The sequence below is a fragment of the Leguminivora glycinivorella genome, chromosome 16 (genome assembly GCF_023078275.1).
Source record: "Leguminivora glycinivorella isolate SPB_JAAS2020 chromosome 16, LegGlyc_1.1, whole genome shotgun sequence".
NCBI classification, from domain to species: Eukaryota; Metazoa; Arthropoda; class Insecta; order Lepidoptera; family Tortricidae; genus Leguminivora; species Leguminivora glycinivorella.
In genome coordinates, this window is record NC_062986.1 from 8,848,891 (window position 1) to 8,875,498 (window position 26,608).

The 26,608-nt window shown below is 35.2% G+C and overlaps 1 protein-coding gene across 1 annotated transcript in view; it reads left to right on the forward strand.

The window, feature by feature from the left end:
• The window catches only part of LOC125234567 (membralin), a 159,650-nt gene that overhangs the window by 22,503 nt on the left and 110,539 nt on the right, over positions 1-26,608 (forward strand). Inside the window, 1 exon segment of the mRNA XM_048140857.1 lies at positions 15,874-15,931. Within this exon segment, the coding sequence (XP_047996814.1) occupies positions 15,874-15,931 (58 nt within the window).

Below are 26,608 nucleotides of genomic sequence, written 5' to 3' on the forward strand. Positions count from 1 at the left end.
TTCTTCAGATCGGGCAACGTTTACACGTGCACAATTTGGGACACGCTTTTCCTGTTTCATTTGTTTTAACCGTTGCTAACAATAAAGCAATTCTATCCCGAATCGATAACTATTACATTTTGCGCCGCTGACGCATTATATCTGCCACCGCTCGTATCTCACCTCAATACGTTAGGCAAATCCGATTGGCCGAACGTCACTAGGCAGAGAAATTGCATTAATCAATTGTCAAACGCCGCACGTATTGCGTAAAACATCTCTGGTTTCATGAGCGATGTCAAAGCACAAAGTGAATTTGAGGAATTCCATGCTCTGTCATCCGACTATTTATTATTTGCTCATCACCGTTCAAATAAAGTTCTGCAATATTTTAATAAAGCGAGTTTGCTCTAACACGACAAATTAAAACGTCAAAGTAAACTAAGTTTGCTATGGATAAATTCCAGCGCGCGATTCTTCACTTCGCATTTTCAATTACATGTGACTGGTACGAGAAAAATAAAGGTTACCGTTGGAGGCATTAGCGATGGCGCTGGTACTAATTAGTTCGACGCAGATCCATCAATAATGAGATGAACCCGACGCTATTAATCATAATCCACCCGTTCCTGGAATTGTATATTGACTACGGAACGAGTGTTATTACATATTTTCACTGAGCACGGAATTCAACACTGAAATAAATTTCGTATTAGAATTTATATTTTGTGAATTTAAAATAAACTACGAAGTTAAATTGCATATTATACCTACGAGAACGATATTTAGGTAACAATATCCTTTTAGTAGGAATCGGCAAGTTCGGCAATATCATACTTATACAAGCAAGTTCATAAATTATTACACTTAGGTAATCAAATGTATAAATGGCAAAACATTAAAGGTTTAAATTGAATATATAACTCACGCTAAAATGGTTTCGTTAATAAGAAACTAGTAAGCGTTCACTCAAAGGTTAAACGTGTTAAAGTTATGTCGTTCATAGTGCTTCATCAAGGAAACACGTAGCAATCGGGCAACAATTTCGAACTCGCGAGTTTTGGAAACAACAAAGTGCTACCTAGCGGCTGATCGATCACCGTTGGGGGCGATAATAAAAGCAGGAGCCCACATATTAACCGCGCGGTTTTAATATTAACTACGCGAGCTTTTTACTTTACGGTGGCAGTAAAACTAACTTGCCGCCGGCTGGATTACGTCCGGCCCATTGCTTGGCCTACGCTCCGTCGGGCTGCTTCGCACTGCACTGCCCTCGTCCAACGAAAATACTTTAGCTGCGAAAACCTATATTGCACCGGCCGCCATTTTCTGGGCGTGCTGGTTTCTGGCGCCTGGTTCACTGGCGATGATCAACTGGTGATGATGCTCTTTCATACTTTCATGATTAAATTTGTATAAAATTATTTCTTAAGGTCAAAAAGTAGGAATACGATAAGTTCATTAAAGTTGTGTAATCGATCCGTACAATGAAAGTCCCATGGGCAGCACTCGGCAAACAGAAATTAGTTATAGTGCGGAGCGTTTCTTATTACAAAGTTCAATTCGAAGCCATTGCGTAGAATCACGTACGTAGAGGTAGGGTCGCGTCGCCAGAGCGCTATCAATCTTTTCGCCACATCATTTGCTCCCCGGGCGGCAACGGCGATTGAATTTCATTAAGAGGATACGATACCGAAGCACGAATTCAAATTTGAGATTTTTAGGTCTTTATCGCCGTCGCGCTGACGGGGGCGGCACCCACAGAGAGGCCCTGTGTGCGTGCGCGTGGCGCACGCACACACCCACGTCCACCGTCGGCGCAAGTACTTACTCGCGCTCAAGCGCTCTCTATATTTGTCTATAGACGGAGAGCTGGCAGGATTTTGGAGTAGGTCCTTGAGGCAACCTGGAAAGGTGCTCAGATGCTTCTCTGATCATAGCCAACATCAGGTCTGCAAGTCTGGCAGCTGGGGAGCGGGGCTTTATCGAGCTATGAATTTTTAAAGATTTAATTTTTTGAGGCCCAAAAAAGGTGTTTGAGGCAACCTGGAATTATTAAAAAGTGAAAATAGAGTTCCTCAGAAGTCACATAGTATTTATGCCAGATCATTTGGCCGGGTCCTTCACCGTGCCAGAACGGTACAAAGTGGTAAAAAAAAATTCCAAAAAAGGTTCTTGAGGCAGTCTGTCATTTTTACCAGTGAAAGATGAGGGTCTAAATAGCCATGGAAAAATAATGCCATGACATGAGGTGGGGTCCGTACCCTGCCATTCGATCTTGAAAGTCAATTTTTTAGTTTTTCGTAAATAACTCGTAAACGGTGGCCCACAGCAAAAAAATATGTTAAACAGAAAATATCTACATAAAATTTCCTACAAGAAAGGTTATGTATGTTTTTTCGATAGGATCAATATATAAATGGATAATTTAGTAAGAAAGTTTTTTTTAATCGATTACATGCTCCGTTTTTCGTCAATACCTCGTAAACGGTGGCCCACAGCAAAAAATTATGTTAAACAGAAAATATCTACATAAAATTTCCTATAAGAAAGGTTATATAAGTTTTTTCGCTAGGATCAATTTTTTAGTTGGAAAGTATTTTTAAATAGATATTTGGGCCGTTTTTGTTGATAACTCAAAAACGGTGGCTCACAGCCAAAAATAATGTTAGACAGAATTAATCTACATAATATTTCCTACAAGAAAGGTTCTATAAGATTTTTCGCTAGGATCAATATTTTAGTTGGAAAGTATTTTTAAATAGATTTCATGGGCAGTTTTTTGTTAATAACTCGAAATCGGTGGCTCACAGCTAAAAATAATGCTATACAGAATTAATCTACATAATATTTCCTACAAAAAAGGTTCTATAATATTTTTCGCTAGAATCAATATTTTAGTTGGAAAGTATTTTTGAATAGATTTCATGGGCCGTTTTTTGTTTATAACTCGAAATCGGTGGCTCACAGCCAAAACTAATGTTTCACAGAATTAATCTTCTTAATATTTCCTACAAGAAAGGTTCTATAATATTTTTCGCTAGGATCAATATTTTAGTTGGAAAGTATTTTTAAATAGATTTCATGGGCCGTTTTTTGTAAATATGTACCTCGTAAACGGTGGCCCACAGCTAAATAAAATGTTCAGGAGAAAAAATCTACATAAATTTCCTATAAGAAAGGTTCTATACGTTTTTTCGCTAGAATCAATATTTTAGTTGGAAAGTATTTTTAAATAGATTACATGGGCCGCTTTTTGTTGATAACTCAAAAACGGTGGCTCACAGCCAAAAGTAATGTGATACAGAAGTAATCTACATAATATTTCCTACAAGAATGGTTCTATAAGATTTTTCGCTAGGAGCAATATTTTAGTTCGAAAGTATTTTTAAATAGATTTCATGGGCCGTTTTTGTAAATACCTCGTAAACGGTGGACCACAGCTAAATAAAATGTCCACGAGGAAAAATTTACACAAAATTTCCTATAAGAAAGGTTACTGCAGTTATAGGTTACTACAGTTTAAATCCACATCCACATCACTTTTGTCTGAACTCATTTTGAAATTTGAAAAGTATAGGTATTTGATAAATCCGAGCAAACATAGGTATATTTTTTTAAATTTCCGCGCTTAAACTTTTTTGAAATCTTTTTGAGGCAAAGTTTTAACCGGTGACATTTACCGCATTAATAGTCTGGCAAAAAAGAGTAGAAATTAATAGGGGCGCCACAATCTATGTAAACCGTTTTGCGAGGGGCGACCGTCGCGCGGCCGTCGCCGTCGCGTCTCATCGCATCGTCTACTTCCATATCGATAAGGTTTGATTTCGTATGCGTCGCATCTCCGTCGCGCGACCGTCGCCCCCGCAAGCCACGACGTGAGCATTTCTACTTTACAACTTGTCGATATATTGTTATCGACATATACTAGGGTGTTGCATATTTTATCAAAGTTAAAAAGTGCTATGTCTCACCCCCTCAAATTGTTCTCTTGTACTAAAAAGTTATTGTAATTTTTTTTTAGAATTTTTCGATAAATTTTAGAGGTCGCTACTACACAATGAAAATTTTTATTTTTCATACAAAATGATTTTTTTAATTTTTTTTTTCGTTTTTTCTGTCTAAAACAATGTTTTAAGGTATTTAAAGCTATTTTTAAGGATATTTGATATTAAGAATAATTTCGTTTGATTTTTAATAATTTTTATTCCTGTACTGTTGGTACAAGTCAATAAAATCCACTAAAATCAGTGTTTAATACACCTAAAACACGAATTTTATGCGTAAAAAAAAATTAAGCTGTAATGTTATATCAAATTTTAGGTACATGAATACAATGATTCGTCATCAGTATCATAAAAAAAAAAGTAATAAAAAAATCATTTTGTATGAAGAATCAAAATTTTCAACGTGTGGTAGCGACCCCTAAAATGTAACGAAAAATTCTGAAAAAAAATTACAATTATTTTTTAGTACCAGAGAACAATCTGAGGGGGTGAGACATAGAATATTTTAACATTGATAAAATAAGAAACACCCTAACATATACCCTTCACTATTTTTATTTCACTGTTCCTGGTAACATTTCATCTGTCAGTCATTTGTCAATTTAGTCCGCAGGATTGTGAATTTTAGTTTACGTAGTTTGTTAAGAGACAACAGGAGCGAAAATGCTAAAATGGAAATGTCCCCCTTTCAAATAGGGAATATTAATACTCTTGTTATTTATTAACTAGGTTTATAGAAAACAATCGAGGTGCCACTCTCGACTATTTCGTCCTCTAAAACTTAATCAATCGGAACGAAATTTGAAAATCTGAATTTCTTTTATGCTTCCGGTGCTGGATATAACAAATAGGATTGTGATCATTTATTACCCCAAATAACATATTTAAAACCACAATCACGATTCTAAAGAGTTATTCCACTACGAAATTTAAAAACGTCTTCCGAAGAAACTGATTTGTTTTAAGTATAAAAAGACATATTTTAAAATATTATCTTATGATTAACTAGCTTAAGATATGTTCTTTTAGGAACATTATCAGTTTTTTAATAATCACTTAAGTATAGTTTCTTTATAGTTTTGAATGAAAAATGTTACATTTTGCAAAAAACGCTCTTCTTTAGGAATAAGGCCTCTTAACCTTGGTTGATTCCGTTTCGCGCTACTTAGATAGAGGGATGCAGGTGGACGTGCTGTACTTTGATTTCAAAAAAGCCTTTAATCGCGTAGATAACGACGTACTCTTAAGCAAATTATGCAGCATTGGTTTCTCGCCTGAACTGCTTTGCCTTTTTGCTAGTTATCTACGTGATAGACGGCAATATGTGCAGCACGGATGCTTTGGTGTTATGGTCAATGATCTGGCCTTGGTGCCTAAGCATGCGCAATGCCTACTCTATGCTGACGACCTGAAACTAATTTACAGGGTCCAGGAAGATTTTGACTTACAATCTTTACAAAGTGATATTGATCGGGTTTATGAATTGAGTCTTGTAAACAAACTTCTGAAACTTCAGTTCAATGTTGACAACTGTGCGGTTATTACTTTTTGTAAAGCGCGTAGTCCCCTGTGTAGGCAGTATCTCCTGGGGTGGAAATCCATCGCCCGTGTCACATCGATACGGGACTTGGGGTTGTTTTAGATTCCCACCTTAACTTTCATGAGCACATGACAATGCTTGCTGCAGACTGTTACCGCAGGCTTGGGTTTGTTGTCCGCAACGCCAAAGAATTTGACGATCCCAGGGACATAAAGCTTCTTTATACTGCCCTCGTGAGAAGTAAGCTTGAGACAGCCTCAGCCGTTTGGAATCCCCATGAAGCGCCCTACATCCTGCTGCTCGAAAAGGTCCAAAAAACGTTTATGCGTTTCTTTTACAAAAAAAATTACGGGTATTACCGATTCTTGTACCTAACAAAATTCCTTTTGGGGACGTGGGGTTTCTTCTCGTTAGGAGTTAGGCGTAATGTCGTGCTGATGTCTGTTGCATGTGGTATTTTGAAGGGGGAGTCAGATTGCCCGGTTTTAGTATCCCAGCTGGTACGTCTATTTGTTCCCCCTGTGACGAAATATGCTTTTCGTGAATGTAGGCACCCCCTACTGGCGGTGCCGGCCGCTCCAACCGTGTTTTGCCGCAAGTCACCGCTAGTTTGTGCACTGCAAATAGTGAATGAGTTTTTAGACGTGGCACCTAATGTTGATATTCTTGCGAGCAGATGGGCGTTTATACGTGACGAATGCATGAGGTTTTGTGTGTGATTGGATGCTAGGCCTTCATCTGTTATTTATTAGTTATGTTATGGTATGTAATGTTTTGATTTAGCAGTTTATTTAATATTTAATTTTGTGTTACTTGTTGTAATGTTTATTTAAAATTCACAGTGCTTTAGTTTTGTACACTGTCATACTGTGTAATTTTCTTTGTGTAAATAAATAAATAAATCTATTTAAATATTATTGATCCTAGCGAAAAAACGTACATAACTTTTACTGTAGCAAATTTTATGTTTGCTATTCCCGTTGAAGATTGATTTAGCTGTGGACCACCGTTTTCGAGTTATTTGCAAAAAACGGCTCGTGTAATCTATTTAAAATACTGTCCTACTAAAATATTGATCCTAACGAAAAATCTTACATAACGTTTCTTGTAGCAAATATTATATAGATTATTTCTGTTTAATATTATTTCCGGTAATTTGATGTTATTAACAAAAAGCGGCCCATGTAATTTATTTCAAAATTTTTTCCAACTAAAATATTGATCCTAGCGAAAAAACGTATAGAACCTTGCTTACAGGAAATTTTATGTAGATTTTATTCTCGTGAACATTTTATTTAGCTGTGGGCCACCGTTTACGAGGTATTTACAAAAAACGGCCCATGAAATCTATTTAAAAATATTTTCCAACTAGGGAATGCAGCTAGAACCGAAAACCGAGTTTCGGTTTTTTTTTCGGTGAAACTCGAAACCGATTCGAATTTCGGTTGATAACCGAGTTTTTGTTACCTTCATGTAAATTGTCAAATAAAACAGATTTTTCGCTTATATTGTGTTTTTATGGACTTTGTAACACAGTATATAAATAAAAATCTCATAGGACAATTTGTTGAATGTTGGGACCACTTTTTCTTAGGAATAGGTGAACAGTATATCTGAAGTTCAATCGACATGAACAATTTAAAAATGTAGCGTTAGTGATGTTACATATTTTTTTATGTTAGACGCAGCATATTCCGATGTAAAATGGGATGAAAAGACACTATTTTCAACTCTCTGAGAACGAATCTCATCTATAATTGAAATGATGAAAGTAATCGTTTTGGCATATTTTGTGTCCTGGTGAGTTCTTTAATTTTTAACCGATTTCCAAATATCAATGGAGGAGTAAAATGAAATAAATATCATATAAAAAGAAAAAAATACCAAGGCCTCCAAGTGTCCAAAGCTGATTCTAAGAGATCAATGGAGGAGGTTATCAGTTCATCTGTATTTTTTTAAATATTTGTTATTCGATATCTCCCTCGACTCTGAACCTATTTTTTATCGAATGTATATACAGTTTGGTCCTATTTTTATCAAGTGGTGTCCAGTTCAGATGATGGGATCCTGGAGAATTCAAGGAAACTCTTCAAATCTTAAAGGTAAACTGATTTTCGTTTGCTAAGAACGTTGGGGTTATAAGCCACATTTTGGTCAAGCTCGTGTTTTGGTGGCGGGCTCCATGAAGAATCAAGGGAACTCCTCAAATCTGAACGGCACACCAATTGTGACTTTTAAATCTTTATCAGAAAATCAAGGAATTACATTAAAAAGAATGGCATTTGATGAATTGGAACCGCTGATGATGACCAGAAAGAAACTCTTAAAGACGCATGGCATATGATAGTTGATTTGTTTTCTTCGTTATGTTTGTTAAGCATGTTGGGTTTTCAAGACGTAATTTTGTCAAGCTCGAGTTCTAATAATAGGATTCATGAGGCATTCAGGGAACTCCATAAACCTTAACAGTATACGTATATTGTCTTTTGTATTTTTATCAAATAAAACAGTCGCGTTTGATGAACTGGAAAAGATAAGCTCCTTCCAAACTTTTTTATATGATTGTTAAGCAAGTTACCCGATTGGCTCCGACCTGGACCTGAACCCAGATCCGACACCGCATCCGCAAAACTTTACTTTTAGTTAATTTTACCTACAGTGTCTCCGCAAAAAAATAGCCTCGAAATTTCTTCTTTCATCCTACAATTTCGTGAAAATAGCATATATGTTACAATTACAAATCTCTTAAACACCGTTCAGTTGCCTTTCATAAAATATCAGATATTTGGCGTATTAGGTGAATCTTGAACAACGTAAGTACTACAAAAAGTCGTTAGAAGTTCAAAAAGCGCTGGTGGCCTAGTGGTAAGAGAGTGCGAACGCGAACCATGGTTCATACCAATGAGTTCATATGTGCGAAATGTCATTTAATATTTACCAGTCGCTTCTCGATGAATTAAAACATCACGAGGAAACCGGAATAATTCCAATAGGATCCTTCCGGTTGGAAGATGAGACGGCAAAGGCTTTCGAAAAGCTAGTGCATGTGCCAAATCTTGCGATTAGAGTCTGGCTAATGAAAGTTGAACCCAGTATTTTTTTAAAACAGCAACTCTGGATGTCATATCATTGATTGTCATCTGTCAGTGTGACTGTCGCTTTAACGAATTTCGGTAAAAGTTAACAGCGAAATCTATAAATAATAATGAATAACACCATAAAAAATAGTAAAGTAAGTGCTGTAAATTAATTAGAATTAATAAAAAAGAAACCATGTTATCAATGTGTTGCCAGCTTCAATTTTTTTGAAATTGCCACGTTTTTTCGGGCTCAACTTTCATTAGCCAGACTCTAGTTGTCAAAGCGGACCCCAGGCTTCAATGAGCCGCGACAAATACCGGGATAATGCAAGGAGGACGATGATGGTTGTTAGAAGTTCCAATAACAATTACAAGTAATTTGAAAAAGTAAAGTGATCACTGTAATTTTAAATATTTGAGCAAGTAAAGTGATCTACATTGGCTTTACGTCAATTTCTAGGTGAGAATTTGCATCTTAATTGATGTATTTAGTACTTTTATACAAAAATCCTTCAACGAAAAAACTCGAGTTTAACTCGGTTGAAAACCGAGTTTTAAATCGGTGAAAACCGGACGGTTTTAACCGAAACTCGGTTTTTTCACTACTCGGTTGCATTCCCTATTTCCAACTAAAATATTGATCCTAGCGAAAAATCATATAGAACCTTTCTTGTAGGAAATATTATGAAGATTAATTCTGTGTAACATTAGTTTTGACTGTGAGCCACCGATTTCGAGTTATTAACAAAAAACGGCCCATGTAATCTATTTAAAAATACTTTCCAACTAAAATATTTATTCTAGCGAAAAATGTTATAGAACCTTTCTTGTGGGAAATATTATGTAGATTAATTCTGTGTAACATTAGTTTTGGCTGTGAGCCACCGATTTCGAGTTATTAACAAATCTATTTAAAAATACTTTCCAACTAAAATATTGATCCTAGCGAAAAATCTTATAGAACCTTTCTTGTAGGAAATATTATGTAGATTAATTCTGTCTAACATTATTTTTGGCTGTGAGCCACCGTTTTTGAGTTATCAACAAAAAACGGCCCAAATATCTATTTAAAAATACTTTCCAACTAAAAATTTGATCCTAGCGAAAAAACTTATATAACCTTTCTTATAGGAAATTTTATGTAGATATTTTCTGTTTAACATAATTTTTTGCTGTGGGCCACCGTTTACGAGATATTGACGAAAAACGTAGCATGTAATCGATCAAAAAAAACTTTCTTACTAAATTATCCATTTATATATTGATCATATCGAAAAAACGGACATAACCTTTCCTGTAGGAAATTTTATGTAGATATTTTCTGTTTAACATATTTTTTTTCTGTGGGCCACCGTTTACGAGTTATTTACGAAAAACTAAAAAATTGACTTTCAAGATCGAATGGCAGGGTACGGACCCCACCTCATGTCATGGCATTATTTTTCCATGGCTATTTAGACCCTCATCTTTCACTGGTAAAAATGACAGACTGCCTCAAGAACCTTTTTTGGAATTTTTTTTTTTACCACTTTGTACCGTTCTGGCACGGTGAAGGACCCGGCCAAATGATCTGGCATAAATACTATGCGACTTCTGAGGAACTCTATTTTCACTTTTTAATAATTCCAGGTTGCCTCAAACACCTTTTTTGGGCCTCAAAAAATTAAATCTTTAAAAATTCATAGCTCGATAAAGCCCCGCTCCCCAGCTGCCAGACTTGCAGACCTGATGTTGGCTATGATCAGAGAAGCATCTGAGCACCTTTCCAGGTTGCCTCAAGGACCTACTCCAAAATCCTGCCAGCTCTTGGACCACTAGTTTCGGACTTCTGATGCATAATGTTTTGGACTCCGTGAAGATATTAAGCGTACTGATTTGACTAAAATGCAAATTTGTAATGTTTTAAGGAATGGTAGAAACAATTCCCTATCTTATACATAATGTGATTATCTTAAAAGATGATTTCTTTTAAGATAGTCACATTGTTAGCGAAATAAAGTTATTCGGTATGTAAAAAGCTAAAACCTTTTCGATTTCAAAGAGAAGCCATATTAAGTATAGGAGTAGGTACGTACAATCAACCAATTAATCTGAATCCTAGGTCATAGGCCAATCTAGACCCTTTCACAGTAAAAGTAAAACTGACTTCTGTAGCAAATAAAGGACGGTGTCAATACGACAGGGTTCTAGAGTGGCCTAGGATTCTACATAATTGGTTGACAGTATCTACCTACCAAAAATGTATGTGAATCTTATTCTTTTGCACATGTTTGACAGAAGTGACAGCGTAGGAAAATTTAACTAGGTAACAATTTGGTACCTATTATACTTACCAGACACCGGATTATGTTCCAAGGTAATTAGAACTTTTTAGCAGAATTCTAACAAAAAATCTGCCAAACAAAATCTTATTGCATATGAAGCAAAAGGACCTTTATGGAAAGCTACATATGCATCTTATATTTCTAATTTTCTAGGGTTGTGTATACATATTACCTACCTAGCATTAGAAATACAATGCTTAGCACAGAACAAGACCAACCATAAAAATGCTTAACTAATTTTAAACCTAGGCCAGCTAAATTTAAACCTAGGTATCGATTCTTAAACGTATAGATACTTTTGATATTTTTATTATTTAAAACTTATTTATACTTACATATCAGCATTTCTGTTACCATAGAATTAAAACGTATATTAACACTCATTTCATCTACCAACTAAGGGCATCTGTAATCTACATACAAATAAGGCCCGGTTAAAAGTCTCGAAATGTTATGTACATTTTATAATTAGATAAGTGTAAATGGGTCAAAAAATTGGGTCCATGTGCAATTGTGCATTAAGTAGGTGCACTTTTCCCAAATTGCTGCATGTATGAAATAAGGCCCATCAGTAACTTAACAAAAAATAAGGTATTTCTTACATACCGAATTAAGCGTAATTGTGTCGCTTAACTTCAAACCTGGATAAATCCATTCTGCTACAAGGTTAATATATATTTTTTATATATTCAATCTTAAAGCAGAATGGATTTAAGTACCCAAGTTTGAAACTAAGCGACACAATTGATAGTATGTATCTAGGAGATATTTTCTTTACAAAATCGTATTATTCAAGAGCACAGAACTTAATTTAGATAGAAGAAACAAATTCATATATTTGTATAGGGGCCGAGCGTGTCAAATTTTGTACTGAAGTTGATTCTTGCCTGTAATTTTAAATATGCTTAGGCTCTTGATTATTCATAATTTTTGTGTTGTTGCAATTGAATATCACGTAACGAGGCATTTTTATGTTTTAGTTGACTTCAACTTACAAAAATTGACACCCAAAAGATGCAAGCTGCGAGTAAAGACGGACAACGCAGTGGATTTCACTGAGTTCATTTGACACGCTAAGTAGATACGTTTGCTTGATCTATGGTATATATGACATCTGTGTTCAAGAGCGCTATGATAAACGCACGTCGAAATAAAGTAAAATTGACAATATTTACCGATGAGATTGTGCTCTGTGTGTAATGGTAAACATTAATAATATGAAAAGTAATTGTTTCAGTCAGAGCATCTTCACTCGTCAATTTCGTCTTACTCTTTAGTTGTGAAACATGGGTGACAAAGAACGGTCGCCGGAAGGAAAAGAATAAAAATATATGGATACCTATATATATTATAATATTTATCCAGTAGGACAGCAGGTTACTTCAAAGTACTTTAATTAACTACCTAATTTTAATGTTGTCTTCGGTTCCCGTCGTCGTTCGTCGTTCGTCGAATCCCGGTAAGGGTATTTATTTGTGTGATGAGCACAGATATTTGTTCCTGAGTCATGGATGTTTTCTATGTATATAAGTATGTATTTATGTATTTAAGTATGGTTTTGTATTTATCTATGGGATATGGGTTAAATTGTGGCGTAGGCGAGAGGCTGGCAACCTGTCACTGCAATGTCACAGTTTCGTTTTCTTTCAACCCCTTATTTGCCAAGAGTGGCACTGAAGCTTTAGTAGTTTCATGTGTTCTGCCTACCCCTTTATGGGATACAGGCGTGATTGTATGTATGTATGTTATCTATTTAAGTATGTATTATTTATTTATTTGTTAGTAAAAACATGTTTACATGACATTACAGTAAAACCAATGCGTCACGAAACTTAGATAACAAAAAATAAAAAAAAAACAGTAAGTAAGAACATGAAAAAAAAAACAAACAATAAAGTTTAAAACTAAACAATTTATTTGGGCGATGACGTAACAGTGTGGCTCCGTTGCGTCGTTTGCCCCGGTGTAGGATTCGGCAAGTTGCCCCGGAATCGCCGAAAAACCACACCTTTCGGCCAGAAGTCTGCGCTCGCGATGGTGTCCTGCGCTATATCGTCGCCTAGCACCCATAGTACAAGCTTTGCTTAGTTTGGGGCTAAGTTGATCTGTGTAAGGTGTCCCCAATATTTATTTAATTATTTAATTACTTACCATAATGTAATAAAATGTGCATTTTTTCGTGGTTACCAATATGCATACCAACCATAAAAATGCTTAACTAATTTGCCAGCTAAATTTAAACCTAGGCTATTTAAACGTATAGATACTTTATATACTTTTATTATTTAGATCTTATTTATACTTTTCGGCAAAGCATTTTTGTTACCGCAGAATTAAAACGTTGGTAATACTCATTTCATCTACCTACTAAGGGCATATGTAATGTCAATGCAAACAAGGCCCGGCTATTAAGTTTCGAAATGTTATGTACATTTTATAACTTGATAAGTGTAAATGGTTCAAAAATTTCGTGCAGTAAGTAAAAAAGTAAAAAGTAAGTATTATTAAACAGAAAAACTATGGGTCTTATTTGATGCAGGTATGAAATAAGGCCCATGCCGCCCATGTGTCCACATGTTCACAACCTTCGATACCCAAGAAGTAGCGCTGCGGAAATAGAGATGGATCGGATATAATCTTCAAAGATGAGCTATCAACAGCGCCAGTATTTGAGTGGTGGCCTCAGAGTGGAAGGCGACCCCGTAAACGCCCAGTACTTATGATACACAATACACATAAACAAAATACATTATAATATTTATTGCCCCGAAGGACAGCAGGCTACCCCACACTACTTTAATTAAGTACCTAATTTTGTCCCTTTAAACTTAATATGAAATAAAGTCTGCCTATCTTGACCACATTGACCTTGACGCACTGTTTGTTATGACTTGAACTCCTCTAATTTAGAGTACCATATCCTAAATGCATAGTCCTGAATAAATGTGTTTTAGACGACAGACCGTAGTATAAATACTTATCACAAAAATTGATGATTGAATTCATGAACACAAAGTTATAAAACTTAAGAAGCGAGCGATGGGCCTTATTTAGAGAAGTAACTATTTAGGGCATTTTTTGATTCTATGTCTGCGAAGAAAATATACAAAAGGGCATGATTGATAAAACTTAGAAGAAATATAAGCACTGGGCCTTATTAAGGGCAGGTACTGGTACCAACCTGAACAAACTATGTATTACTAAATAAGGCCCATCGTTTTTTTAAATATTTTAAAACATGACTTAAATTATTAATATTATGTCTGTTTTTATTGTGTGTAAATAAGTACATATAATATGACTAATATAACTACTTACCTAATTGGTGTTCGGCAGAATAGTAATAAATAAACAATGATGACCGAATACCAAATTTTCGGCAATATGGCTGAAAAGACCGAATACCAAATAGTTGCCTAATATTCGTGGAATCTATCGTAAAATACAGCATAACTTTATAATTGTTACTAGTAAACCAATGACGAGAAAAGTTATGCATGTATAAAATAAACCTATACCTGTATGCAATTGTTACGTACCTATACTTATAAAAATATGGACTTAGTATTTCCACAGAATATATAATACAGATTCAAACTTTCACGATTTTTACACATATTTAAAATTGCAAACGGGACTTAACCGCGTATTTACTATGTTTTAAACACTAACCTCCGACGTTTCAAGGACGGCATTGTCCCCGTGGTCTCGGAGCAGACTGGTCTTTTTTGGACCACCAATTTTAAATATGAACATATAATAATACGTATTTCTAACTAAAAAGTTCGTCAAACACGGTATGTCGATATTTCGACGTAGTATATCGATAACTTTTCACATCACTAGATTATCGACATTAGATGTCGAGTATTTCCCATCACTTTATTTCAGTGTACGTATATAAAAACTTAGCCCCGCCCCTAAATTTGGTGCGATAGGGACAACTGCAGCTCAGGCGCGAAATCCCGCGTAAAAACTGCAAAAATCGAGGTTCCGCTCTCGACTGTTTCCTCCTCCAAAACTTAACCAATCGTTACGAAATTTGGAAATCAGAATGACAAGGAAATTATCTGTGTCGGACCGTTTTGTTTTTTTGGATAATTGATCTCAGTTTTGAATACCATGCCTTTCTTTCTGGCAAATTCAATTAAGCCGTTTTGGCCAACTTTGAGAGGCTCTAATTCCTTTTAAAACAAAAATATCAAAAAAAGCAAAACGGTCCGACACAGATATTGATAATAAAAGTCTGTGTTGAAAAAACCATTGATCTAGCTTCAAAAACCAGAGAGGAAACAGGCGAGAGCGTTTGTATGGAGAAATGAGGGGTATCGTAGCGTCTTAACGAAACGCTTAGTGCAGATTGAATCAATTTAAGTAACAGTACGATACCTAAATATTGCCTTATGCAGCAACGGGCTGCTACGAAAGTCTCTGGAATCCTCGAGTATTCAATTTAATTGACTGCGGTCGACCCACGTACGGTTATTTGGTCTTTTATTGCAATGGCGTTTTATTATATTGTTTTACAATTAACGAAAATGAGTTTTTGGAATTAAAATGTCGGAAATGAAAATATCAGCTTATTAGGCTATAATGGAAATCGGCAATACTGAAATGTTTATCAACTTGATACCTATATTTTTTATAAGTAGGTACACTTCTGTACTAAAGAAAATTGACAGATTACCGAGTTCCAAAGTCGCATGGATGAATTACGAAAGGAATAGTTTAAAAAAGTGCACAGCCATTTGATATCAAAAATAACTTCTGAACGACGACGTATAAAAAAAATAGCTTTTGAAAATTACGCTTAAGCTTATTAGCACCTCTGCATACAAAAACATATACATGCAGATATGCTAAACTTGTAGTTTTGCTGACTGAACATTTTTACATCGCAGCTTTGCGAATATCTTGCTCAGTATATTTTTTTTTTCTTGCAGACGGTGTCCATATCTATGCTACTCCGCTACGCTCACCACCAGATCTTCGTTTTTATAGGTAAGTTTTTATTAATTTTACCTTCCTAGACTTTATACATCAAATACATGCTTAAAATCCTGAAATCCATTGGTCGAAGACTATTTTATGTGTCAATCATGAACATGATACGTTTATATAATGTTAGTAATTATTGTTATGAAAGAAGGATTAATTTGGGTTCCCTAATGCTATTTAATCTTGTTTATTTATATCTATCAAAGTTTAAGCGAATCTGGTGTAGCTGGTGTAGGGCATCTCCGTCAAGTTCTAAAAGGCTTCTTAGTGCCGTTCGCGTTATAGAAATGGCAATTATGGCCTGTTAGAATTAATTCGGTGAAAAATTCTCGAGTCGAGCCGGCTCAGCGGCAATCTCTTTGTAATAACAACAATTGCGAATAGCGCCCGCGGCTCTCCCACCCTCTCCACTTGTACAGAAAAATAAAAATATCACGGGTCGGATTTACCTAGCGGCCCCCCACTTTGATCCGTCGACAATTAGCTAGATAGAGATAATTTTTTTCCCTTCCCTATTTGCTCGGCGCCGGCACGGATAAGTGTTTTCCAGTGATTGTTCTTTCGGCTTTTAGAATAAAGTATTGCAAATAATCTTTATTCCTTTTAATCATTAGAGATTGCTACTGTTTATATAAATCAGAATCAGTAGGCGTGAAAATTGTACCGAATCAAGTGTAGTCATTATAGTGTTATCGATAAGCTCGTTACGATATCCGGGAATCACGCGGCGCTGGGTCGCATTAGTCGGCACGCTCTTAGCTCGCTGAGCCGATCGTATAATTTACTTGACGACTTGTGCGATGACACGATAAATGAAACCTGCTGCAACGCATGGTTCCATAGACAAAGGTAGGCCGATTCTTTTAAGCAAGATGTAACTAATTTTATGCCATCCTATACACTCCCGTGAAGTATGCCATATACTGAAAGAGACAAATATACCTACTCTACTCGATCTTCAATCAGTACCGTGTCGCCATTTTAGCTACAAAAATATCTGGGCAACCGAGCTTCGCTCGGTTCTGTTTCGTATCCTTGACATGTGTCGCCATCTAGTTCAAAAATGAATAGTACCTACATCGAGCGAAAGAATTCTCAGCCTTAACAACACAAAGTTACTCCACACGAGATGGCGCGCATTTCGCCACAAAAACTCAAATACTGTATTTTTCTATTCGTTTTAGCCTTGACCTGTGTCGCCATCTAGTGTTTGCAATAAATAGTACTTACATCGACCGAAAGAATTCTGTCTTAACAGTACAACTACTGCACACGAGATGGCGCGCGAAGAAAAACGCATGAAAACTCGAAAATTCGCGTTTTCCGGGACCTAAGGATAAGTTAGACCGATTTTTCACCCCCAAAAACCCCCACATAACAAAGGGCCTGGCCGGACTGCCATGGTAAAATCGCCCCTGGCTAAATATGAAATATTGATATGCAGGATTATTCGTATTGTTACTACATGTACTACTACTGAATATTATGCCTCAAACTATTTCCGTTTATGAAAAAAATTAAAAAAAAGAAATTTTGTTTTTTATTTTTTTCTTTAAAACCGCGTATCCGATTAACTTGTTCTTTGGATATTTTATAGATATATTAGGGATACATCAATTAAAAAAAAAAATGAACTTCCTGACTTTTTGTTAAGTACATTTTTTTTTAAATTTATGTTTAAAAATTTTTTTTTTTACCACATACGAGTTAGCGACACCTACTATATTTTCATATAATAATCGCGATTTTATACTCTATTACATATATTTTTATCAAAAATATTAGTTTGGATCAACAATGTCAAAATAAGTTATTTATGTATTATTACCCTTTAGTACTTAGTACGTTGCTGCTGGAAAGTGATGTATGAAAATTTTGGCATAATTAATGGAAGATTTTTTTTAAATTGGGATATGTACATTATAGGCCGAAGTTATTTTTCATCAACCTCCCCACCCCTCCCCCTGCGTCACCCATCTACCCCCCCCTTAAAGAGCCGAAAATGCGATTTTTCTCGATTTCTGACAAAACCGATTAAGATACAGAAAAAGCGTGTAGGAACGAAGTAATCCTTAATAAATTTACTACAAATCTCTCATAAACACTTTAGTGCTAGCACTTATAGTTTTCGCGCAATCCGTCACGAAAGTTGCTCCTTTCTACAATTTTCTTTAATGAATGAAAAGTTTTCTCCTTAAATGTTTACGAAATCATCGGTTTGATAGTACTAAAATATTATAAACTCAAGAATTAATTTCAGGGGAAAAAATCACTACCATGGGCGGGACTTGAACTCACGGCCTCTAGATTGATAGATATGATAGATAAATAACGCTAGGGGTACCATTGATTCATATAGTAGAAAGCTGAAAGATTCGCTAACTAGAGATGAGCTTTTGGTGGCTCAGTTGGTAGAGCCCTCGAGTTTCTATTCAGAAGCCGTGAGTTCAAGTCCCATCCATGGTAGTGATTTATCCCCTTAATTTAATTATAGTCATGAGTTTACAATATTTTAGTCGTATCAAACAAATTTCGACGATTTCGTAAGCATTTTGGGAGAACACTTTAATATTCTTTAAAGAAAATTGCAGCAAGGACCAACTTTCGTGACGGATCACGCGAAAACTATAAGAGCTAGCACTAAAGTGTTAATGAGAGATTTGTAGTAAATTTATTAAGGATTATTTCGTTGCTACACGTTTTTTCTGTATCTTCAACGGTTTTGTCAATAATTTAGAAAAACCGCATTTTGGGCTCTTTAAGGGAGGGTAAAGGGGTGACGCAGAGGGGGAGGGGTAGGGAGGGTTGATGAAAAATAACTTCGGCCTATAATGTACATATCCCAATTAAAAAAAAATCTTCCATTAATTATGCCAAAATTTTTATACATCACTTTCCAGGAGCAACGTACTAAGTACTAAAGGGTAATAATACATAAATAACTTATTTTGACATTGTTGATCCAAACTAATATTTTTGATAAAAATATATGTAATAGAGTATAAAATCGCGATTATTATATGAAAATATAGTAGGTGTCGCTAACTCGTATGTGGTAAAAAAAATTTATTAAAAACATAAATTAAAAAAAAAATGTGCTTAACAAAAAGTCAGGAAGTTCATTTTTTTTTAATTGATGTATCCCTAATATATCTATAAAATATCCAAAGAACAAGTCAATCGGATACGCGGTTTTAAAGAAAAAAATAAAAAACAAAATTTCTTTTTTTTTAATTTTTTTCATAAACGGAAATAGTTTGAGGCATAATATTCAGTAGTAGTACATGTAGTAATAATACGAATAATCCTGCATATCAATATTTCATATTTAGCCAGGGGCGATTTTACCATGGCAGTCCGGCCAGGCCCTTTCTGCGAAATCGTTAGAGCGGTTTCCGAGATCGTCAGTGTAAATAAATATATATATAAATAAATAAATAAATAAATAAATAAATATACAAGAATTGCTCGTTTAAAAGTATAAGATTTGACGCACAGATTAGACATAATGTCATTAGTACTAGTGACAACTAGTGTTGCGCAGTCTTCATCGTGTATAAAAGTTGACACCCATTATTGATATTTTAATGAATAGAAGTAGATCTATAATTTACTCTCTAATACATCAAGTACATCAAATGAATGATTCAAAGAGTTCTGTTCTTGTATCCCTTCCGGTAGCAGCTTTCTTCGAAGGGTACTGGATTGAAAATATCCTGGAGTATGCCGGCGGACTCCATTCTTGGGGTCTTTTAATCCTTTGTTTACGAAGTAGTTCTAGATCTGGATGGCAACTTGTTTATAAATGAAATGAGTATGAGAAAATCAAATATACACATAGCTGTTAGGTATCGACACATCGATGTACCGTTTCCAACAATACACAAAATAACTGACTTTGTTAAAGCAAATATTTCCCGTGAAGTATCTTAAATGTTCTGATTTGCTTTTATATTCACTTTTTACTTACTTTGTTTATCGATATGTCGATATGTCACTTTGTCAATCTCTAGTTTCTGTGAGAAATTATTCTAGGCCTAATAATTAAGTAAATACACAATATTGAGATATGATAGTAAATATGCGTGTCGCAGATATCAATAATAAACAAGATTTTCAGTCTGTTATATCTAGAATGATTTAATATTAAACATTAATATCGCTTACCGGTGAAACAACTAATTATTGTTTTGTTCTTTGGAAACTTGATTTCGGTTTTTACAACCCCGTACCACACAGGCCTCTCCTCTTGAAATTGATATATATACAAATAATTATCTTTATGAGTATAAATCAACACAAATATAAGAAAACGTTGTGAATCATTTGGAGAGAGTGAAGAGTTCACAACAAATCGACGTCATAGCAACGCGGGGGCATAGACCTTCACCATAAACTACTTAGATAAAGTAGTGAAATTTTATTATATTTGCATGGTTCATATAAGCGAGGTACGTGCATCGATGGGTACATTAATTTTATACTTAGCCGTGCATGACAGTGGATTGCAATTTACAAGAAATTGTTGTAGGTTTTCCTACGTAGAAATTCTTGTCTAATTTAAGATATAAGTACATTCCCTCAAACTCTGAATAGTAACAGAAGGTAAACCAACATATAATAAACCACTAGATATGACTTTATTAAATAGATACTAACTTCGTTTGTCGAATTACCTATTCACAACACAACTGACGATTTAGAAGGTAGGTAAATTTTCAATGGGATCCAGTTGGTATCTATGACGACCCATCCCTGCTTAAATAGAATTCGCGAAAAACCGTACCAACAAACGGGTAGAGGTCCAGAAAATATCGAGTAATCCTATTCCTGCGACTTTTTTCGTTAATCTCTGTTATCGAGTACGTACTCGAGACTAGAGGGCTTATTGAAAATATTTTCTGTAGTACTCATGCAAAATGGGAATGTGGAGCGGGGCAATAAAACACTTTTTCTACTCCCGTACTATTATTCGTGAGTTACAAGGTCGTGCATAGAACTTAAAAACCCTACATAAAAGATGTCAGGACAAGTCTATCTAGTCTATACCCTGAAAACATTTAGTAGAAGTAGCACGATATAGCTGTTACAGTTCAGTAAATACATTGCTACCAACTTAACAAACCAATTCGCAGAGTCGAGACTCCTTCGTTTTCTGCTGCGTTCATTGGCGACGCGTCGAATCGCATTCAAATGTATGAGAACTCGATTCAACTCGGCTCGATTCGTCTTAGTGGCCAGGCTTCAAAGAACCATACCATAGACAGTTTTATTTTCATGTTTGCACTGAAACTGCATATTCAAAATGGTAGGCGGTCCACTAGATAACTAAGATGACTGAAAGTAGGTATTTGTTGATTTATAATTTTCTTTCAAAATAAGTGCTTGGTCGTAGAAAAAGTATTGTATGCAACGGTGTTTAACTGAGTCAAAAATTGCTCGTGGCGTCTTTATTAACCCACGCCACTCACCTTTTTTGACCTCTTTTAACCACCAGTTGCATAAAATACTATAATGATCGAGAGGCTTCAGCGAAACGTGGGTCGGGCGTCTTGGACGCTCACCGGATTAGTTATTGTGTCCGACCGTATTGAGCTCTCACGTGCACCTTTGTACCGTTTAATACCACTGATAACATTAATGCTTTGCGCTCTAAAGCTTTGTGCAAACTTCTTCAATACAACCGCAGCGATGGCCCACAAATAAAGGTGTAAGAGGGAAAGCAGATTACGATTTGGAAAGTATTTTCACACAAACGCGAGACCTGTGTTAGTTCTTTGACGGTTTTGAATATAATATTTTTCATCTTTTCAGAGATAAATCTTGCTAAGGTTACTTGGAGATTTTCTCTACACTTTTAAGCTCTCTCTGTCTGATATTTTCAAAATAAATGTCTTATTATCTGCTATCTCACGTGAATAATAGCAAACTCAATAGCTTGAGATGTTTTGTACATAATGAAATATGAAATATCGATACTTCATTTAGAGTTAAAAATAATTAAATTCAAACTTCAAATAATTGCAAATTAGAGAGGGGCCGAATATTCGGTATTTGGTAACTGTATACGGTATTATTTTCAATGTTCGTATTTGGTCGAAAGTAAATATCTAGTGTAAGTTGTTTCGTAAGTCATCAGATAATGACATTCTATTTCAGAACTCCAAAGTAGTTGTTACCAAAAATTTAATATGAATACGAGAGGAGAAAAATTGAATATGAAGATGCCACCGACTCAGTGTCAGCTGATTTAACGAATTTCCATTACATTATTTATGGCCGTTAACCACTCTATACGAAGGATCACACGGGTCGCGATGGTCACCCATTTCTGCCTAGCCTGCCGGTCTACAACGCTATCTGCAGGGTTAGCACATGATTCCCGCGAGAGTATGTCGCCGCGAGATAGACTACCCGTCCTTATGTCATTTATACATTTAGAAGAAGACGTGTCATCTATCTCGCGGTGACATACTCTCGCGGCAATCATGTGCTAGGCCTAATGATACCTCGTACGTAGATAGTCTAGCGATAGGTGCATTTTGCCACCGATAATAAACACGATCCGCTCATAACAGACGAGAGTTGAAATCCAATACTGTCGCGGTCGGGATAATGAATGCAGTACTTGTTAGTCATCATGAATATCATGATCAATATTGTTGGAACCGGGAGGGCTTTGCGATTTAATTGCGGCTAATACCCTTTAAATGATGAATGTTGTATTGCATAATCATGAACTGTCTTTTAATACGGCGTTAATGTCGCCGGATCACTACGCACATTAGAGGACGACATATGGATATTACCTAATTGTGTACTTATATTCATCAACTGTTGCTTATCTATTGGTAAAGTACTTATTTTCTATTTAAATGACAAGTAGAATTCGTTGTTGTTATGTGTATCCACTTTAAGTAAGGTATAGGTATAGTCCGTTTAAATAAACTATCTTTACTATCCCGGATGGTCTATAGAACGCAAAATGACTAGTGTAATACTTTACCTACTTGTATTTCGCTTTTACAATAGGCTACTAGACTCATATTGAATTTGGTACAGCAAATGCTTTTGTAGTATTTGACAAAAAAAAAAACAATATTTATAGATATTGGGTATAAAAAGTATATTTTGACTACATATTTTCGATTAAAAATGTGTGTAATTTTTTATTTATTTTGGCCACCGAAAACACTGTCAGCGATGAAGTGACGTCATCGAATTCGAATCTTACTGCATGTCAAAACAATCACTGACATATTGAACTTTATGCCTTCATACTTAAAAAATCAGAAAATGTTGTTTTCGAATAGAATGACCTGATGAACAGATAATCTATAGATTAACATGACTGTGTTGTTTTCGCTTGATTACGTAAAAGCATACTAAAAATATTTTTTCCTGTTTTTAAGTCGTAATAAAATATGGTAATATTTTATTTCGGTTAATTGGACAGTGCTTAATCATATAAGACAGACTTTAAAAAAGGGTCAAATAGCCTATTAGTCTACATCGGAAATGGTCTAAGACAAAATGACCACTTTTTATTATACGAATTTACGACTTACGACATTGATGTAGGTACTGTAGGTAGATTAGGTTCGTTAGGCCCAAAGCCAATCTGCACAGAATAGAACACCGCGGAAGCAGGGCTCCATCGATATCACTTTAAAGTTAAGATAAATTAGAAAAAAAAACTGTATTATGCATTTTGTGTTTTAGACTCTGCGATGAATACTAATGACGATCGATATGGGGGTAAAGTACACTCACTTTGCGTTCTAGACCGTGCGAGATAGGCCCTTTGAACCTATTATTTAAACAAAATGTCGTAGTGTACCATTGTGTTCAATTGTCTACAAAATGTTTCTCTGTTTAGCTGTAAGCTGTACTTGCACAGAAATTCATATATTTCATATAAACTTCCGAATTTATTATATTAAACACGGTCACACTAGTCGCATCCACAAAAGAACCGCACAGCGCGGAATGTGTCAAACAGACCGCAACACAGTTGCGGCCCGCTTGATGTTATGACGAATTCATTTTCGCTTATTATTGCCAGTGCTGATAGGTAGGCTATGCAGTCAATTAGTGGACTTAATTTGAGTTTATTAGTTTCGGTGAAGAATTCATTTAATATAGCTTTTTTGTCGTTCCTTTTTTGTCTAGTTAACAAATTGTAACAAAAAAACCTATTAGATGCTGAAATAACTATCAATAAAAAGGAATTCCACAACTTCTTCTGGTGTGCTTTTTCTGTCCAGTCACTCATAAAGTTGTCCCGCCATCTTCGCCTAGGCCTGCCACGTCTTCGCTTGTTTTTCGGCTATCACTTGGTGGCTATATTAACCCACCTATCCTGATGGCAGGCAGACGTGGCCTGCAAAGTCCCATTTCAGCCTGGCGGTCTTCTCCCGCGAGCGCAGCGTAGTATTTCGGATGCGGTCCGTCCTTGTGACACACTTAAAATTATTTAATTCAAAAATAATTTAGTTACATAAACAAATTTACACACCAATGACTAATTTATGAAACTCACTATTAACTAGCTTAAATCTAAATAAGGCATTTTACTGCAATGTAATATGTATCGCAATGCTGATACGATGTGCGAGGAACTTTTCCGCCCCCAATAATAGGGTATCATACCATGCCAATAGTAGAATTCCGAGAGACTTGGAAAAATAATAAGCCTATTCTATTCACTTACCTTAATTAACCGAAAAGGGTTTTATAGAAGGTTCCCCGGAAAAAAGGCTTTAACATTTGCATAATTAAATATCGGAATTAACTCTGCGATCTTAAGGAGATAATTAAGAGTTATAGGGGAGCCCTGAGGTATTTTTTGCCGACCTATCTGTTTTAACAATCCATTCGGATGTTTTCAATTTTATTTAAGAAGCTTGAACATTTTTATTCTGTCGCTAATGGATAGAATAAAAATAAAAACAAACCTTTTCTCGGCATCAACACTCTTGTTTATTATTTCGTTTTTGTTCTATTTCAACAAATTTTCTATATTGGGATCGGCAAGCTTTAATCCCCAATTATTTTAATGTGAAAATACCTTTAAGTAGCCAAATAAAATATTCTAAAATAATGTTGTTAACAGTCGATGTTATTTGAGAAATAAGCCCGTAAGTTCACTTAAAAATAATTCGTACTTTAGTTATAAGAAATTCATTGGAAATAAATAGGACAAAATTTTTACGTCTGAGAAATGGATAATTGAAAAAAAAAAAAAAACGGTCAAGAGCGTGTCGGGCCACGCTCAGTGTAGGGTTCCGTAATTTCCCGTATTTTTTTCAACAACTGTTCAACCTATCAAGTTCAAAACAATTTTCCTAGAAAATCTTTATAAAGTTCTACTTTTGAGATTTTATCATATTTTTTAAACTTATAGTTCAAAAGTTAGGGAGGCGGCCCGGGACACATTTTTTTACTTCTGGCCCTCTAGCACAACTTGCCTTGTCGCGCGTGAGTCCATACTTGAAGTCCGCTTGATGTATGGACTCGCGCGCGACAAGGGAAGTTGTGCTAAAGGGTCTGGAGTGATTATTTCCGAAAATATTAACACTATCAAAAAATTAGTAAGTAAGTAAGTAAGTAAGTAATTTATTTATTGTAAGCTGTGTACATAAAGGTGTTCAATATTTCAAAAACAAAGTATCAACAGTTGCTCGTTACGAACGTACAATATAGAATCTTAAAAAATAAATAACAACTATATACATTGTAACATCTTAGAATCTAATACATTTCACTATCTGCCTCCAGCACTTCGAAAAATTCTTTGAGGCTATAAAAAACATTATCCGTAAGAAACTTTTTCAACTTAAATTTAAATTTCTTACCATCTAACATTTTAATATAATTAGGCAAGGCATTAAATACTCTAATAGAAGTAAAGTAGGCGCTTTTGTAGAACAAAGTATTTTTAGCCTTTGGACACACTAAATTATACTTGTACTTTTCTCTTAGATTGTCTCTTAATGACGATTTTTTAGCGAAATATTCGAAATTATTTTTTACAAAAGTACAAAGTTCTAAAACATAAATACCCGTAAGAGTGAGTAGTCTTTTATCTTTAAATACATTCCGAACTGATTCTTCAGTACTCATACGGTATATAGTGCGCACGCATCTTTTTTGTAAAAGAAAAGTACTTTCTACATCTACAGAATTTCCCCAGAAAATAATTCCGTAGGATAGCAGTGGAAAAACATTTGCATAATAGGTATTTCTGACAATATTTTCAGAACAAGTACCCGATAAGATCGATAAAGCGTAACATTGGCTGGAAATCAATTTATTAATGCGAGCAATATGCTCTTTCCAGTTTAGGAAAGTATCAATAGTGATACCCAGGAAACGAATATTACTAACTTCTTCTATTGTTGTTCCGCCTTCCGTAATATTTAACTCTATAGGAGTTGTATTATAATGTCTAAACTGAATGTATTTAGTTTTATTTAAGTTGACTTTAAGATTAAGTGAATGAAGCCAATCTATTACATTTTTAAGGGTTGAATTTATATTGTTCTCCATATGTGGTGTGTTACGTATATCCCCAGAAAAAAGTATAGTGGCATCATCCGCAAACAACACGCACAATTCGTCAACAATTTTAGGAAATTCATTAACATATATTAAGAACAAGAGAGGCCCCAGGACACT